The 18,369-nt window shown below is 37.6% G+C and overlaps 3 protein-coding genes across 14 annotated transcripts; 1 reads left to right on the top strand and 2 right to left on the bottom strand.

Moving 5' to 3' along the window:
- The first annotated feature begins 101 nt into the window (after positions 1–101).
- On the top strand, positions 102–8,551 carry LOC108615356 (DENN domain-containing protein 1A). Of its 3 annotated transcripts, XM_018009790.2 has the most exons (10): positions 103–613; positions 779–979; positions 3,220–3,490; positions 3,570–3,623; positions 3,686–3,946; positions 4,006–4,467; positions 5,848–5,880; positions 5,964–6,473; positions 6,796–7,368; positions 7,629–8,551. In XM_018009790.2, exons 1-10 carry the CDS (start codon positions 597–599, stop codon positions 8,166–8,168), a joined length of 2,922 nt encoding a protein of 973 aa, XP_017865279.1. In that variant the 5' UTR covers positions 103–596; the 3' UTR covers positions 8,169–8,551. The 3 variants fall into 3 exon arrangements, with proteins under 3 accessions (XP_017865280.1, XP_017865279.1, XP_017865281.1); XM_018009791.2 differs by lacking the exon at positions 5,848–5,880 and having other exon boundaries at positions 102–613; XM_018009792.2 differs by lacking the exon at positions 6,796–7,368 and having other exon boundaries at positions 105–613.
- On the bottom strand, positions 8,462–10,072 carry GstE13 (Glutathione S transferase E13). The gene is made up of 4 exons (XM_018009841.2): positions 9,831–10,072; positions 9,722–9,770; positions 9,109–9,170; positions 8,462–9,055 (listed from the first exon to the last, which is right to left on the bottom strand). The coding sequence occupies exons 1-4, from the start codon at positions 9,926–9,928 to the stop codon at positions 8,584–8,586; spliced, it is 681 nt and encodes a 226-aa protein (XP_017865330.1). The 5' UTR covers positions 9,929–10,072; the 3' UTR covers positions 8,462–8,583.
- A 73-nt stretch (positions 10,073–10,145) lies between these two features.
- On the bottom strand, positions 10,146–16,963 carry Su(var)2-10 (E3 SUMO-protein ligase Su(var)2-10). 10 transcript variants are annotated; one of them, XR_016270575.1, is made up of 9 exons: positions 16,655–16,963; positions 15,205–15,909; positions 14,761–15,001; positions 14,469–14,703; positions 14,235–14,401; positions 14,028–14,113; positions 13,826–13,973; positions 11,218–11,291; positions 11,013–11,101 (listed from the first exon to the last, which is right to left on the bottom strand). XR_016270575.1 is itself a non-coding variant. In XM_018009800.2 (9 exons), exons 1-9 carry the CDS (start codon positions 16,757–16,759, stop codon positions 13,135–13,137), a joined length of 1,779 nt encoding a protein of 592 aa, XP_017865289.1. In that variant the 5' UTR covers positions 16,760–16,963; the 3' UTR covers positions 12,867–13,134. The 10 variants fall into 10 exon arrangements, 9 of the variants coding, with proteins under 9 accessions (XP_017865291.1, XP_089327765.1, XP_089327766.1 ...); XM_018009800.2 differs by lacking the exons at positions 11,013–11,101; positions 11,218–11,291 and adding exons at positions 12,867–13,153; positions 13,216–13,288; XM_018009802.2 differs by lacking the exons at positions 11,013–11,101; positions 11,218–11,291 and adding an exon at positions 10,146–10,413.
- Positions 16,964–18,369: the final 1,406 nt, after the last annotated feature.

The raw sequence follows: 18,369 nt of genomic DNA, 5'->3' as shown, positions 1-18,369 counted from the left end.
ATACTGTCAAACCTTAAAGTTGTAATGAAATGTGAATCGGTATCGGTAAAAAATACCAAGAATAAAAACACTGAAGTCTGCAGCTGACTAAACGGGTATCGAGTATGAAATATGGGCATCGAGTACAAGTGCAACTGCTGTCGGAGTTGGATGTATCTGCGTCGATGTGTTAATTTTTTGTTGGTGTTTTTGTCTTTAAAAGTGTTTTTGTTTCAACTATTTCGCATGAGAATAAGTGTGCCAAATTTATCAATAAATATTGAGGAAAATCAAACGCCCTGAATCAAATGAGCGGTGCTTTTTAAAGAATTGGAAAAATCGCAAACGCAATAGTCGGTGAAAAATAATGAATGATATGATTCAATGACGTCGCGAAACCAATCCGTAATTCGACAAAGCAAAAGAGAAAGAAGAGAAGGGAAAAGTCACAGTGAGCAGCCGACTGTGAACATTTATGCGGGCTGTGCTGCTGTTGACACAACGAATCAAATAAAAACTTAATATATACAAAAAGCCACAACGGATCACAACAAATATCCATAGATTAAATTGTATAAAATATGTGTTAGAAGCAGCAAAATTAAGAAAATCTTCAGATGGGTTCACGTATTAAGTAAGTATTGTGTGTCGCTCTCAGAGACTTACATCTGGAAAAAATAAAATGTGCAGTGGGCGTAACGCTTGGATGACCACTGAGCGCCGCCACCTCAGTGAAATTTGTTCATCATCTTATATACTATTATTGATATATACAAAATAATTATTGTCAATTTGGCAGAAGCGACGTAAAGAAACTCTTTGAGTTTTGGTGCGAAGTAAAGCCCACACGCGGCATCGATCGTGGCAGTGTTAATCGTGGAGGTGGAGGAGCAGCCGCAACGCCAGCTGGTGTCATTATTGAAAGCTTCCCAGAGGGCTTTCGCGATAAGGAGGTGCTTAACGGCATCCCATCGTTTGCGTTTCCCTGCGATCTCATAAGGTGCGTGTGTTACTGAAAATTGATAATACATTATTACGCATGCATGTTTCAACTGAGCTTGCATTAGTCATATTAGACAAGACCACAACAATAACAAATATAACAATGACCGTTGGTGTTCTGTTTGATATTTGCTGTCTGATTGGGTGAATGGTCACAGACAGCTCGCTTTTTGTAGAGCTACTTTTGGCGTAGAGGAAGTCAATGCGATTATTTTTATATAAGAATGTTTCATTAAAAGCAGATTAAGTTGTATTAGATGAATGAGTTTCGCAGTCATTCAATAGTTTTGATCAATTTCGAATATAGGCTAATCATATATACTTAGACATATCCATATAGGAAGGGAGCGATTAGATAAATGAATTGCTAGCAGATCTTCCGCTAGCCAAAATCTTACTGAAATCGAACCATAAAAACCCCAATTTGACCATAAAAAAGTGATGTCGGCTGCACTGGCTTGCTGGATGAGTCACTACAGCAACATCAGCAGCAGCGGCAGCGGCAGCGTCCACTTCAAGTTTGTCCATGAATTGTATAACCTGTTGTATAGTTTTTCTGTTGGTTTGTTTACTTACATATGCGCGCCAGTTTGTATAGCGTATTGGTGAATTATTTCATTCGGATGACGTTGAACGTAGTTCATTTTCGCACATTACGCTTGTTGTTTTTATAGCAAGTATTTCCTCACTATATCAGCTATATTGTATATACAGATATGTGTATGGGTATGCGTCAATTGTCTTTTTATTAGTCACGCTGAAAACATTTCTGGTTTTATATTTGCAGCTGTCTTAAGAATGGGCAACAAGTTGTCTTTACTGTTCGCCCAGCCTTCTGCTTACTATTATTATCGCACGGTAATATATACACACTGATAAACAACAATGATACAATTTGAGAAAGCGCACCAAATGCTAGACTAATGAATTTTTGTTTGCTGAAATGGCTTTAAAGTAAAATTAATAATAATTATAAACATTAGCACAAAGCAAAGATCTCCACAAAAAAAAAAAAAACAAAAAAAACAAAAAACAAAATGAAAACAAACAGAAAAACGGCACATCCATATGTATGTGCATACGCTAAACACAGTTAGGGCACGTACATACATATATTAAGCCAACAATAACAGCAAATACAGCCTCCAGCAGTCTCTTAATTCATTAAGTTTCGTTTTCTCTCCGGGTCACTCTCTCTGTCTCTCTTCGGCTGACTATCATTATTGTAATTAACAGTTATCGCCAAAGTCAATGCACCGACATGTACAGCTTGAGTGGAAGCGAGATAGATGCTAGCTTCGTTGTCATTTTTGCTGTTGCGATTTTGTCGCTTGCGCCTGTTTAGCATATTTTATTAAATAATGCTCGCATCTAACGACTTCACGTAATCCAACGCCTACAATAAAAACCAACAGCACGAATTCGCCTGTGAAATGCGAAAAAGCTGAAAAGAAAAATACTGGAGGCCAAGCTGCGTCGCATTGAAAGCGGAGCTTACTGCGAATAACTGTTGTCGTGCTTTTACTCACATACATTTACACACATATATATGTACTTATATTTATTTTATGTATGTATGTGTTGCAAGTTCATAATCGTCAATGCACACAAAATGTCACACAATGAGACAAAGGCAAAGGCAAAGAGCAACAAAAGGAAACGCCACTTAACACAATCCTATATTAATTCTAAATATTTACAAAGATGTTAAAGGCACGATTCTAATGCATATTAAATGTTTAATGTTTTTTTTTTTGCGCCTTTTAAATAGCTGTTATGCTTATAATTTGGGTTAAGAGGCAACGCTAAATAAGAAGTGCTCGCAGACACGATCCAGCCAGGCATTAGTCATTCGAAAACTCCACTGCTAGTGTACATATGTATGTACATACATATGTATAAGTGCGATGAAGCGTTTCTTGAGAAACGACGACTACTGTTGCTCGTTGCTGTCAAGGTCACTTGGGTTGATGGCATAGCCGAACGGATATGCCATAATAAGCATGTTATATGTAACGTATACAAGCCACGGCCAAATCTTATAATGTAGAAAATAAGTATGAATGTTTGAAGAAAACAGAGTGATCGACGGAGATGTGCCTATAACTGTATTTGCATATGGGCTTAATTATTTGCTCATTAAAATTCTTTTTATATATGTAACTATTCCATGTATATACACATCCAGCTCACTATCTATTTTAAATTTCTAATCATGATTATTTCACATTTATATAGGGGCTCTGTACAGTCCTATTCTTTTGTGCATACCACCGCCGATTCGAAATGGCGTTTTGGGTTTTGTCGACACGATCCGAAAACGGAAACAGCGATGGTGCTCATCACCTATCTGCCCTGGCATGATCCCTTCCTAAAGCTATTAACTGTGTTAGCGGATCTAAAACGCACCGATCTAAATGAGTTTCGAACCTTCCTATCGGAGGCATACAACAGAGGCGTTCCAGATGCGGGTGGAAATCTAACGGTGTTCTATAACAGCGGGCAAAGCGTGAGTATCTGAAACTGAACATATTTGTAATATTAATATAAAAAGTTCTACTTCATACATATATGTATTTCTTCCACAGCATTTTACATTTGAGCGGCCTTTGCCATTTCAACTGCCCAGCATACCAGAAAATGTAAGCATCAATTAATATTCATTTACAAAATATGTGAAAGTAATTTACTCCATCTTGTGTAGCACAATCTAAATCTCTATTACAACTTTGTGGATCCTAAGGAGATGATAAGTGTGTTTGCTGCTATGCTCGCGGAGCGTCGCATTATATTCACATCGAGTCATTTGGATAGGCTATCCTCGTGCATACAGGCGGCCAATGCATTCCTCTATCCCATGGTCTGGCAGCATATATTCATACCTGTGTTGCCCTGGGAGTTTAAGGATTACTTGGGTGCACCTATGCCATATTTAATTGGTGTGCCAAAGCCAGTACTCGAAACTGTAACTGATAAGAAAAATGTATTATTTCTTGCGTATAATAATCACTTGCTCTACTTCAGGTTTCTGCCGATGAGCTCGGAGAAGTTGTGATTTTAAACTGTGATACGAATCTGTTGGAGAGTCCTTTTGATGATGTCCGTGCACTGCCTGCAGAGATAGTGTCGCAGCTTAAGAAATATTTAAGCCATACTCAGGACCATATCGGGGATCGTGTTTCCAAAATCTTTCTCGGCGCTTTGGTACAGCTGATTGGCGGTTATCGGGATGCTGTTGAATTTCACGACACCTGTAAAACGTTCAATCGCGAAAAGTTCATTGAATCTCGACCCGCCCACCTGCGTCCGTTTCTCACCAAAATGATGGAGCTGCAAATCTTTGCCCAGTTCATTGATGATCGACTCAAAATGCTAAATAGCGGCTTGGGTTTTTCCGATGAATTCGAACGGGAAACAGTTCGATATGCTGAAAAGATGAAGAAACGCGGTCGCAATTATGTCTTTCTAAAGCATGTCAAGGACAAGGTAAGCTTCGCGGAAGACACGCAACCTCCTTGTGCTAACCCTAGCTCCATGGCTGTTAGCTCAGTTGCCTTAACCCCTACTCATCATAGTGCAATACGATTTACACATCCAACCATTTCCTACACTTAGTTGTGCGACATTCCTGGGTCCTATTGTTTTTAAAGTATTTATTTATTTATAATGTTTTGGTTTGGAAAGCATAATACATGGATTGAGCCCTCTGCGCTGTCCCGCTACAATTTCCCGCTCTAAATGTTGTTCCATAATTTTTAAGATTATTTTTTTGTTTTTCAATTTTTGTTCGTATATTCTGCTCAACAATATTATTTTAATTAATTTAATTTATTTCACAGTATTATTTGGGAAAGCGCAGTGTTTCGCGAGTCTTTACCAAGAGCAAATTTTAGACTGGTTGCCACCGCCCACCACCAAAATACGAATAGAATTTCCACAAACACAATAAAAAAATATATAAAAAACACAGACAAAACACCTTTTCCACAAAAACCAAGCAAATGTTAGTTCTATTGATTTACTATCCTCCCTATCTCTATTTCTCTTTTAACCAACAATTGCACTTAATCCTTGTTTTTTTTTTTTGGCAAAACTAAAATACTTTTTTATTGTGTAACAAGTTTTTGTAACATTTGTATTTGTTTTCATAAACTTTTGATATTTATATATTTGTTAAATTTTCTTCAAAAGCAAGAGCGGCTTAACAGAGATAATACATTTTAAATGTCTGCAGCAGTGCACCATAATTTTAAAACTGCTTAACAGAAGAAAATATGTTAAGTTGCTTTGCGGCTGCAATAACTGTTATCAACAGTAATCTAGATATTTATGTATAAAGCAAATATATTTTTAGTATAAAAGACCGCTCTATTTGAAAGCTTTGCCATTATAACGAGTCAATATATTTACGTATATCATTGGGTACGCACCTATTCCCAACAAAACTATCAAAAGCCAAAAGCTATATGCACACTTTACTAACCTTAAAAAAAAAGAATTAAATATCTTCGTTTAACCATAAATTGAAATCATGAAATTAGTAAAAATAACATTTTTTCAAGCCTCATTGCATTAAACTCGACCTTTTATCATCATTGCCATCTTAACAATTAGTATTTAATAGTAGTTAGATTGTAATTTATATTGCTATTCATATACATACATATATATATATTATATACAAATACTTTTATATATGCGTCATTTAATATTTGTGCGTTGTCTTTCATATATGCGGCTTGGAACTCACGTTTGTGCTTCTGTGCTTAATGCTCGTTCCGGGGTTTGATTGATCCTCTATATACTCATATATATGTATATCTAAATCAATTCTGTAATATCACCAAATGCGAATCACTTTTGCAGACTAATCCAGCTGTTAAGTCTGCTGTTAAATCGGTGAGTGGTAGCTTTATTAAAATCATGCGTAGGCTTCAGAAGCAGCAGAAGTTTTATGTTAATAAAACTCTCTTTACTTCAAGGTGAAGGAGAGCTCGCGTGGTGTTAAGACCGCATACAAGAAGTGGCGTGATAACGGCAGCGGCCACAATCATAATCCTAATCATCAATTCCATTTCGGTCTAAGCTCCCCTCAGCACTCGGATCGTCCGGACGGAAGTGTCAATAGCCTAAGTAGTTACGGACGCAAAGTCACGCATCATTCGGCGCCAAGTTCGCCAGTGTGCAGCAAACGCCTAGAGCGTGAGATAAATTTGAATGGCAGTGCAGCTCGCGAGCAGCAGCAGCAGCCAATGCTGCAGTTACCACAGCAGCAGCGACGCGCTCCTGTGCCGCTGGCTATGTCCAGTTCGAGCAGTCATATTCCTGCGAATGGTCATGCGCTGGGTGCGCCGAATAATGCTCATTTTGATCATCTTATTGGTGCGTCTCCTGCTGTTAGCTCGGCAAGCTCGATCTGTTCATCAGAGATGAATCTGTCGCAGGAGCTGCAGAATCATCCGCTGTTCAAAACGCCCGCCGTTGACCGAAGCGTAAGTAGTCTAGTGCGTGAATACGAGAGACGGCTGCAGCTGCTATAGCGTCGATGTGTCGCTTAACGCTTTATTGTTCTATCTCTCATTATTCTCGTTGAAGTTGCTGTTATCTCACCAATAAGTTATTTATGTTCATTCTTTTCATTGCCTTTTTCATGTGTTTGTTGTGTTGTGATGTGTTGTCTTGTGTTGTCTCGTCTCGTCTGTCTGTCTGTTTATTATCGCCTGTCTGCCTCATCTTGAAACTTGCACCAAACACCAATACTTCACAAACTTGCAATGCCATCGCAAAACGCCAAACGCCAACTTCGACACGCAGCTAAAGCCCAACGCTGAGCAACAACACAGCACGCGTTTACGTAATGGTGCCCCGCCGGCACGCCCACCGCCACCAGCGCTGCCAGCATCACAGCCTGCCTCCTACTACAATCATCCATATGCGGCGAATTCGAGCATCAGCAATGGAAGCAACAGCAACAGCAAGAGCAAGAGCAGCATCAGCAACCCATATCCAATCAGCAACTTGAAGCCTCCTCGGCACACTTCAACGCCCACTAAAGCACGTGCGCTGGCCAGCACAGACTCGAGCTTCGATAATCCACCAGATGTGCAGTCGCCGCCTATACCACCGCGACGTCAATGCAGTGCCCATGCTGTGGTGGCAGCCACAGCGGCTGCTGTTAGCGCTGGCATCAATCGTCTGGAGCGCAATTGCTGGCAGGATGAGCAAAATAATTCGGTGCGCAGCTCGAACACCTCGTCAGCTTCGGCATCGTCTAGTTCTTCCTGCGCCTCCTTTGTGACGGCTGCTTCACGATTTTCGCAGCTAAATGTATCATCGCCCCAGAGTTCTGATTCAGCGCCCATACCAACACCGCGTTCCAAGAGAGAGGTACAACACACAGCTGCGCGTATACTTAAAGCTAAGAAACGTCCTGGTTGTGGTATTACACCCCCCTCACATCTCATACTAACACATCCAGCTGACCCCAAACTTTCTTAACCAAGTCCAAGATAATGGACAGGCCCTTCCCTAGCTTTGCGACTAATCTGCTTGCATTGTAGTAGACTAATCCACGTAGCTTGGCCCGCTTTTAGAAGTTTATCCTAACTAATCTATATCCATAAACATTGTGTTCCTCGCCCTCACAGTCACCCCGCAGCAGTAACAGCAGCAACAACGCTCAACCACACCCCCAGGATAGCATGAATGATCTGATATCGCTGGACGATAGCAACAACACTAGCTTCGATCTAGAGGATTTCGATCCGCTGAATCAGAATGCGCGCCCGTTGCCGCCGCTGGGCAAGACTTTTGGCAGCAACCACAAGTCCAAGTCCAGCACCTTGCCCGCGGGTGTCAACAGCAGCGTACTCAACAATGTCGTGGGCGGCAATAGCGTTAATAATCCATTATATCCCTATTTTGCGCCCAAACACATGGCCACAGTTGCGGCTGTTACGAACCGAGTGGTGAACCCACTTCCAGCACAGATTCAACGCAGCGGCAACAATACTGCCAAGCCGCCGGATGATGATTTCGAGCTGTTGCGCAAATACGGATTGGATCAGTTTTCTTTAAATACAACTGAAACAACAACTGCTGCAGGTGCCAATACCAAATCAGCTTTAACAGCAGGTGTAGGCGCTGGCGCTGGCAAGGGCATGAACAACTGGACGACCTTTGATTAGAGTGAAGGCGACGTTAACTGGAAAAGATACCAAAATAAGTGTGATTAGGATTATGATTCGTATTGTATTATAAATATATACATATACATAGCTAGGCCTAGGCGATATATGATATACCAGACAAAAGAAACCTTAAATAATATTATGCTAGACACGTAGAATGAGAACAACAAAATATTTACCTATAGCGGCTTATTAGAAAACCAAAACAAATTTATGAGCAACTGTTTCAAAAGAGATAAAAACAAATTACAAATATATTTGACTTCCAAATCAAAAAGACACACAAAGCATTAGCATAGTGAGAATTTAATCCAATTAGCTTTAAAAATCGGTTAAATATTCTATTTAAAATATACATGTATATACATATTTAAACAAAATTTAATCAACTGTATTGTCAATTGTATTGCAATTAAGACTTGGATTTGTGCTCGGCCATGCAGCCTTCGATGCGTTGCTGCAGCGCCTTGGCTCCCTTCATATTCACTTCCTCGTAGTCGGGCAGCAGCTGTTGCATGCGTTGAAGCCAGTCACCAATTTTAGGGTAACGCTGACGATCCACAGGCAGCAGCAGATCCAGTGTAATCAACGTGGTGTGTATTGATATATCTGCCACGCTTAATTCGTTGCCCACTACGAAGCTGCCCTGTTTCAGGAAGTGCTCCAATGTATCATACGCATTTTGGCAAAGCTCCAGACTGCGCTTATTGTACTCCGCCTCACCGCCATAAATGTTGCGCGCCACAATATCCTTGATCACCTGGAAGAGTACGCCGTTTTCGTAGTGCAAACGATGATCTATGTGCGCGCGACGCTTAAGATCCTTGGCATAGAGCTGATCGGTCTTGCCATATTTGGAAACCATAAAGCAGATGATCGCGTGGCTACAAATAATACATAATATACAGTTTTGAAATAGGTATATATGTATACATACCTGTCCACATACACTTCGCCATCTGTGTCCACGAAAACAGGTATCTGATGTTGTGGATTGAGCTGTAAAAAATGTATTATAGTTATTTATAGAACAAAAACAGAAATAAAATTTAAATGTTAATATTACATTACAAAACCGTTTGTTTGGTCAAAACAAAACCTGAACTGAGCGGAATGGACAATAGACAAATCATATTTTATTACTCTTATTTTCTTATCATTTTTTCACTGACAACTTCGGTAAATTAAATAATAATGCCCTTAGGTATGCTCCAAGCTTTTAAATTTCGGTTGTAACAGTGGATAATTATTATACAAATTATCTGAGTTCTGAATTTCGAATATATAAAAAGTAGTACGGTCTTTCTATTTCACAATTATATAGTAACTAGAAAGATGTATATAGGTAGCCTTTACTACGACATTTTAAGCTTGCGGAAACAATATCATTTAATAAAATACCCTGTATGTGGTGAAGCCTTTTGAATTTAATAAACATTTCGGCTAGTAATTTTTAAGCGGGATTCAATGCAAGGTTGGGTACGAGAGGAAAACAAAGTCCATTTTGCGAGAGCTCATATACTAGCATATACAACATATTGAATACGTACTTTTAGAAACTCATCGCTTAAATGTTCCTTCTTTGAAAAATCAACGGCTCTGTGGACAATAGAGATGTCAAATGGAAGGTAAAGGACATATGGCTTATATCGCACTCACTTAAGTTCAACATCTAAACCAATTAGTTTAGCAGTCAGAATGCAGGCCCTAGCTGGAGGACTGAAGAGTGCGTAATATAGAACAGGCTTTGTGGACATATTTAAATGAAAACACACAAATTAGTTGAATAATGCGAGCAAATGATGCACCAGGTAAACAGATACACAAAATAACATATGTTTTAAGCAGTGCTGCAAAGGACAAGATTACGCTGTCGCGCTGCCAACTGGTTGCACATTGAAATTCCAATGAGTGGCAGCGCTTGCAGATCAGCTGTTAGCCGACTCTTCTTTTAACGGAAAAACGGTTGGTTCATTTGAACTTCAGAATTGCAATACATGCGAATATGCATCTAACTTTATTGGTTTTATTTTTCAAATACTAAATTACTTAGCGAAAGTCAAGTTTTCGGGACCAAAAATATTTATGAATGTGTCTGTGGGTGTATCATTGAAGTTGATTGATTGTGTAAAATTCTTTGGAGCTTTATCGCCTCTATTTTTTTTTCTAATACGATCTCAGGGCGAGTCTAAAAGTTCAATAACCGAAGTTTCTTTCTTTTCCAGATTGGTTTCATCCTCATCTGCAAAATAGAAAACAGTTTTCGTATATAAAGCAATTAAAAATGTGTAAAACAAGAAAACACTCAAATTGTGAAAGTTGAAAACTAATATTTAAAGGATAATCAAACGTGATAACATTAAATAATTAAAATTATCAGGACTAGAAGTAAATAAAACACATTGATTGTTTGAAAATATTATTTTGCTTTAATTTGCTGATTATATTGGCTTATACATTATGTACTTATATTCCCCCACATGCAATTCGAAGATGTTTTTCATTGTTTTAAACAAAAATCTTTAGTATGTCTTTCTTTTTATTTAATTTAATTGGTTTGTTTTGGTTATAAAAATGTTTGAAATTTCGATCAACTTTAATTTGGTCATTCACTGAGATATATGTATATGTATATATCAATTTTTACATGTGTGTGTGTGTGTGTGTGTGTGGGTCTGTGCAGTTCGGAATGGCTATATATATATTTATATGTATATATACATATAATCTATATATATATAACATATAAATTTAGGTATCTATGGTCCTATTTATCACCTTTCAATGGGCTTGAAATAGTAATCCAGTGGGCCTAGATAAATAATTACAAAGATGAAGCGATTTAATTCTTCGATAGATTTAGCTTTATTTATTATTGAGTGGAATTAATATTCTTCTTTTGCCAGTTGTTGATTGAATTACTTCTTTTTCTTGAATCATTTGCAAAAATAAAAAAGATGACATATAAATACATACAAATACGTAATTTTAAAGATAAACGAATGTGAATTAAAAAAAAAACAAACTCAAAATAAACATAACTTACTTAGTTTCAAAGATGAACGAAATATAACTTAAAATCGATGCGATTCTGTTGCCAATTTATTTTGCATTATATATCTATATATGAATTAGGAATTATTGTGTAAAAAGACTTAAATATTAACATTTGATTTATGTTTAGTATTACGCTATTGTTTAATGCATAGGTCTATTTGTTTCGATTTTTTGTATATAAGTTCCGTGTGTGTGTGTGTTTAAATAATATATATATTACGAACAACCCAATAAATTATATAATTAATTATTTGTTGTATGTGTCTGTGTGTTTGGGCGTGTGTAATAATCGAGGCAAGCACACACAAGATAAATTAAATGACAAATAAAAATAAACTAAAAGAATTAACTAAATTTATATTAAGTGTAGAGGCCTGATTCAAATTGAATACGAAGGAGCGTAGTTCAATATTTAAATAACAGAATTACAGATAGAATAAAATGAAGTTTAAGAATGAAGTAGGAACGAAGAGCAACAACTGTGTAGCATCAGCAGCATGTGTGAAAAGGGGTAAGGTGTTGGGGAGGGAGGGTGTGGCAAACAACAGACCAACTGCAACAGCAATAGCTACGTCTAACTGCGCCCTGCAACACACAAAAAGTTTTCGGTTGCAATTATTTATTTGAAACAGCCTATAAGATTAAATTATGATAAAACAAACGCTAAAGAACAAACAGGGAAACACTCTGAGCCTGTTTACATAAGCGAGAAATTAAAAGATAGATACAATTAGAATAATTTTATTGTAAATTTCACAACTAATTTGGCGTCTAATTAAATTTCGAAATACTCGAAAATTGAACTCGTCGAGCTAGGAAATTCATTAAATAGAATATTACTTGGTTTTTAATTGATGTCATGAAAATGTACATGAAGAGCCATGAAAATGTTTAGTAAATAGCCTCTGAATAGTGAGATATGTATATATTTATATATATATATAACTGATTATGTGTGGGTGTGTGTCTGCTTATGATTAAATGCGAGCAAATAAAGAGAAAGAGGGAAACAAATTAAAAGCAAACCCAACGAAAACAAAACAAAACCAAAACCATAAAATTTGTGTTGGCATGTGTGTGTATAAAATTGTTTACAATTCTTGTGAGTGTGTGTGTCTGTGTGCCTGTCTATGTATTATTGTGGGTGTCTATGGAGCTCCGTTTGGATTCTGCGCTGAGGCAGACGCTGTGGCAGCAGCAGCGGCTGCCACTGCAGCCAGATCCAAGAGTTGAAAATGCTTTTGATCCGCAACTGCTGCGGCGAGAGACTCCAATAGACTCGCATGCATTGCAGCTGCCGGTTGGTCCCCAACTAGCAGTTGCTGTTGTTGTTGTTGCTGTAGCGTTTCAGGCGATGGCATTGCTTGCTGCTCGGGGGAATCTTTCGTGGAGTCGATGGTCGAATTATAATGCAGAGAATAGAAAGAAGAAAGAGAGAATAGAACATACATATATATAAGCATATATATATAAAGAAGGTAAGTGTGTAAGAGAAAAGAGGAGCGGAGACAGAGATAGTGAGAGAATTGCACTATAAAAACTATATATGTATGTAAATATATGTACGTAGCTATATATATATATATTTATGGATTTGGGGCGGAAACTAAAACACATTTCATTCAAAGCGATCGAGAATTAGCTAAAACAAAACTCATTTAATTATATTTTCAAAAGGGAGTACATTGTGTATTGCTGACAATAAATAAATAAATACAACTTCAAAATAAATTGAAACAATTTTGAAAATAACAAAATAACACGAAGAAAATTCTTGTACAGTTTACAATAGAAAAGTTTTTAAATAAATAAATTTAAAATATTGCATTTTTTGAGTAAATAGAGTGCAAACTCTAGACTTTATGTAGTGTAGCTGTTGTGCATCCTTGAAAGGACCGCACGGCCTTCATTTGTTAACACCTTTGCTGCAAGTAATATATATGCACATAGATCAATTGAAATTCTATGTTGGGCTAACAGAACATACCGCATTTTACGACCTAAGAGTAGATTAACACGCACATAAATTGGCGCACGATTTGCCTTTCTATTAAAAATATCTATAAGAAAATCATATATATATTTATAAAAACGCCGTAAAAAAAAATTATTGAATTCCTATTACACAAAAGATCAATGGGAATAGAGGTGCTGAATCCTATGAGAGGAGGATGCTCCTGATAGATTTTGAACCCAACAGAAATAAGATCAATAGCTTTCATACTCAACACAATAAACTATTTATCTCGTGATTAAACCCAACTGTAAATCGAGCTAACAGCCACACAAAATGTCAAGTTATTCTTTTTCTTTTTTTAACGGAATGTGCGTAAACGTAACTCGAAAGCAGGTGAAAAAGCAATGGGGCAGAGTTTGAGTTAAAAAGCCGGGGCTGGAAAGGAGTGAGTGTGTGTGCGTGTCTGTGTGTTTGTATGTAAATGAATATTGCCTTATGTATAGATATTACCCTAGCCTTTTATAAATAATAATATTTAACTAAATCTGTTAATTTTTTTTTTAGCTACACATATAGTTGGTCAACAAATGGATAGCTGCCTGTTGCTTTGCTTCTAATTACAAAAATGGATCCAACGTACCAGTTTTTTGTGGCTGCTGCGACGAGGCGTAGGCACGTTGAACTGCACCCGTTCCGTTCGATGTGGACGTGGCAATCGCTTGTTTAGCTGGGGGTCGCCGCTTGGCCAGCGGCATATCATCATCCGAATCACTTAAGGTTAGATCCACCTGCAGAATATGACATTAGTGCTAAGCACTTGGTTGTTGGTTAAACAAACTTACGGTTTCACTATTTGACGTGGACGTGGGCTGCTCCTCGGGCATTGGAGACAAATCAGACTTCATCGGCTTGGTGTCGTCAATCAGTTCTATGCAAAAAACAATGTTATACAACATTAAATTTAATTTTTTCTACATCTAAATATTTAATTATTTAGGTTTTTATCTAAATAGATATCTAATAGCTAAGAATGCATGTAGTCTACTAACCAACATCATCCGATATGACCTCCACTTTAGAAACTGGCTTTGATGGCGTATCTAGTATTTGAGTCTCGCTACGTAAGCCTGGTGTACTCCACGAGCCATCCTGATGCAACTGAATCTCGGTATCATCGCTCTTTAGCAACGAGGATCCTAATACCTCTTGGAAATAGCTATTTGAATAGAAAATTGATTTAGTATTAGTATTACCAGTATTTTTGGGGAATGACATGATCGTACCCATCAATTACTAAATTATCATAGATGGCTGGTCTATCGCACACAGGACAATTCCAGGTGGGCTTTCTTTCGTTCATTTGCAGGTAGAGGCTGGCGTCAAAGCACTGCAAGTGCGAACAGGTTGATGCGCGACACGGCAGCGACATTTTCATTTTACCCAGCGGGCAATTAAGCGACACCTTCAGCATAGTTGTGGCTATCTCGCAGTCCGCATCCTCTGTAAGCTTCTCCTTAACTGTACAAAATCATAATTAATAAATGTATTGGCAAAGTCAATATATTTGTAGCTTACTCAGAGCACGCGTGTAATCTGCAGGCTTGACGCCCTTTGTCTTCATACGATGTAAGAGCTGTGCGGATGTCAGCTTCTTTACCAAATAGACAGCCAAACAGTAGCTACGCGTGTAGTCTGGGCACCACTGTACCATAATTGTATTTGTTACTGTCGGCGACAATTTTACATTTGAGGTCACATTCACTGGCCGTGGTGGACGTTTTGGTTCCACGTTTGGGCGGTTTGTAGGAATGACATTCTATAGTTATAAGAAGCATTGAAGCAATTAATACTTAAGAAGTGAAAGTTTTTCGATTCCAGATAACGCCAATGTTCTGAAAGCTCATCGGATAAGTGAAAAACTATTTGTCATTTATACAAGTGTAGTATGTCATCTTATTTGATAAGTCCGTCTAGCTATGTCCATGATATACATAAAATAATAAACACATGAGAACTTACAGGCAGCTGACATAATTTGTTGTTCACTTTGACATTGACGTTTGGTGGAAAACAATCCTCCTGGTCGCAAGAGGTCTCCACGAGACAGAAGCGCAGCTGCACCTGTATGGCGTGCTCCACTTTTGAACTATTGCGGACATCTCGATTTGTGGCTATCTCTGTGGCCTGCTGGGGCGTCAGTGTGAAATAGAAAGGCACCTCTTGCACACGCTGTGTATTGCGCGGCACCAGGGTTGATGGCTTGATTAGTGTGCCGAGGACATCATAGAATGCCAGCTTTTTCAGACGCACATCTGGGTGTATGGGCATCTGGCTGTTCATACCGTGCGTGTGAAGGAAGGGTAGCATATTGGCGGGTGCACCGCCAGCGCCGACTGGCATCTGGGCGGGATTACCGGTGCCCACCTGCGGCACCTGTGTCGGTGCACCACCAACGAGACTCGCATTATTTGGCTGCACAGCCGGCAGCTGCATGTGCGAGTACATTCTAGTTGGATCTATGTACTGCAGCGTGGGTGTTTGTTCTTGCACGGATTGAGCGTAGACTTCTTGTACCTTGGGTGCGAGCAGCTCCAAGTTAGTGCGCAGGAACGATAGGATGCGACCTTGCAGATCGGTTTTTCGTCCAGCGAAGGAAATGTTTAGAAACGATAAAATCTTTTGCAGCTCTACAACGCGTAGCATCTGCACCATTTGCTCACATTCCTAAATAAAAAAACGCAGAGTAGAAAAACGCTGATTAAAATAACAGTAACAGTCGAAAAGGCACGACGACGCCGAATACAGCGCCACAGACACAAATACACACAGCCAGCCATAGCAAAAGTGTATGTGTTATCCGTGTGTATGTGCCTTTACTAAAATGTACATAAAACACATATCCCATGCGGATTTCTTTATAGCCGTTAAAAATATATGCTTTTGTCAATCACAAACAATGTTTCAATCACAACTAAACACCGGTAGATTAATGATTAAGCGTTTGCAAAAAAAAAGAGATACACCGACCGCACAGTGGACACAAAAAAATCGCATGTCACAAATTGTACATTACCTTGAACGACACGGGCAAATATAACGTTCGTGGGCTTAGCCATCCTTCAGTCAAACACAATTACCGATTTTATATTACTAGTTTATTGCTTAGTAACTAATGTAAACATATACTGATATTCAACACATTTGTTATTTTTAATTCCCCCGCATTTATCTTTTTAATCGCACAAATTTGTTTTGTCGGAGGAAATATGGCGGATGACAGTGTTGTAAAGCATTCGTTTTTTGTCTAGCAGCAAGCGTTTGCGTATGTTGCACTAGGGGGCGCTGAAAATGAGGCTTGCCCTGCGGTCACATTGTTTTTACTTATCAATTGTTTTTTTTTTCTTACGAAAATGCATTGTTTTTATTTATTATTAGCTTCACTAAATGAAACACGATATGACAAAATTACCTTGAATTTAGCCGCATCAAATGTGTTTACTGCAGTTGGCGTTGATTGCTGCGATGTAGTAGAAGCGGCATTTTCCGCCTGAGTTTGCGAGCGGGTCTTTCGCATCACAATTGTTTGCTAACGTTATTGTATATTCAGCACAAAATATGTGATTTTACTGGCGTTCGACTGGAGTTCGCAATACACTTGAATAGAAACACTTTCTCAACATGTTAAAATAAAACAAATGACAAAAAGTTTCCGTAGCGTTAGCGTCTGACTTTTATTAAAGATCAGTGTGACCGTTTGATACAAGCGCAAAAATAACAAAACAAATATTAGAGAAGTTGACGTTAAACAGGGGAGGCAATGACGCTTACGTTTTTGCTCGATAGTTAAGGAATCGAAGCAAATCAGGAACTAATTCAAATTTGGAGCTGACGGTACTATATTTGACTGATCCATCTGGCAGCCTTATATTTTTTGGGCGAGATGCCAGATCGCTTATTAGCATACCGCCTTCGAAACTTCAGTTCAAGCTGATTTTTACCATAAATGTTGGATAAAAAAATTATCATCTCCGATGAGTCTAAGGTCTTATTGAATGGGACGGTAAACAAGGGAATATTACCATTTTTACGCCACTGAAAATCCTCATGAAATTCAAGAGGTACCTCTTTACCTCTATTTAAAAAAGATTATTGGTCCGTTTTTCTTTCGCGCAAGCTTGATTTTTCGTTTTTAAATTATTTAGTTATTGGAGTTATTCTTTGGTTTTCTCTCATTTATTTTCTCATGCACTTCAAATTGTATTTGAACTATTTAAATATACGTTATTGTGTTTTTAATTTATAAATATTTTTGTGTGTTTCAACGTTTTATATAAATATTCTTAAATTGTGCTTAAATTTGACTTAAGTGTACGATTTAAGAAATACTCTGCTTGTTGTTTGGTGACCTCAAATTTGAGAACAATAATTAGTAAAATTTTATAGCACTACGCTCTGTAAAATTTGAATATATCATTCGAGTTTAAGCTATTTTCACTGATTGTTAGTAAGTTACATTTATTTTTATTTTTTTGCTGTATTATCATATATAAAAAATTGTTTAAAAAATGTTTCTTCTAACTGTATGTGCGTGAGAGAACTTCGGTGAGCCTTATAATTTATAATAAGAATTTCTTTTAGTTGTGCAACAATTAAAATGCTTAATACAAATTGCAATGAAAATTGTGATTGAATATATTTTGTTTTCGGGTTTCTTTCATATTTTGTTTTTGGTGTGTGCCAACAATTGTTTCATATTTTCACTTTTTTTTGTTATTTTGCAAAATGTTCAATTATAAATTATAAGTACAATACGTAAAATACATTTATTTAATATATTTAGCGATATCACCACGATTTGTTGTTATTGTGCTCTTAAAAATCATGTAACAGAAAAGTTTTTATATTCTTAAATTAATCATACCTATACATATATGTATGTATGTATGTGTGTATATATAGTATATATATTTAATTACTTTATGCTTAATATGGTAAATGCAGTAAAAATACGCTTGCGTCTAAAAAATACACTTCCCGTTCAATCTTCTGTTCGGTTCATTATTTTCTGTTCTGTTTTTGTTTTATGTTTCAGGTCTATGTGAAACTAATTATATATTCAAGTCTAAGATCTGTATCGTTGCTCTAAGGTGGAATCTACAAATCGGTTTTGGTTGTAATTCAATA

Source organism: Drosophila arizonae, chromosome 5 (assembly GCF_054131065.1).
Source record: "Drosophila arizonae isolate 15081-1271.41 chromosome 5, UAZ_ARI_1.0, whole genome shotgun sequence".
NCBI lineage: Eukaryota > Metazoa > Arthropoda > Insecta > Diptera > Drosophilidae > Drosophila > Drosophila arizonae.
Note: the sequence above shows the minus strand (reverse complement) of the source record. Positions and strands in the feature narration are given on the sequence as shown.

Excerpts from the sequence above, each read along its gene's own strand:
- LOC108615356 (XM_018009790.2), top strand. Across the intron at positions 3,947-4,005 it reads CAAAGCCAGTACTCGAAACT|GTTTCTGCCGATGAGCTCGG; the intron begins GTAACTGATAAG and ends GCTCTACTTCAG. Across the intron at positions 6,474-6,795 it reads CGCCCGCCGTTGACCGAAGC|CTAAAGCCCAACGCTGAGCA; the intron begins GTAAGTAGTCTA and ends TTCGACACGCAG.
- GstE13 (XM_018009841.2), bottom strand. The coding sequence starts at position 9,928 with ATGTCCACAAAGCCTGTTCTATATTACGCACTCTTCAGTCCTCCAGCT. Across the intron at positions 9,171-9,721 it reads TAAGCGATGAGTTTCTAAAA|CTCAATCCACAACATCAGAT; the intron begins GTACGTATTCAA and ends CATTTTTTACAG. Across the intron at positions 9,056-9,108 it reads GGCGAAGTGTATGTGGACAG|CCACGCGATCATCTGCTTTA; the intron begins GTATGTATACAT and ends TATTATTTGTAG.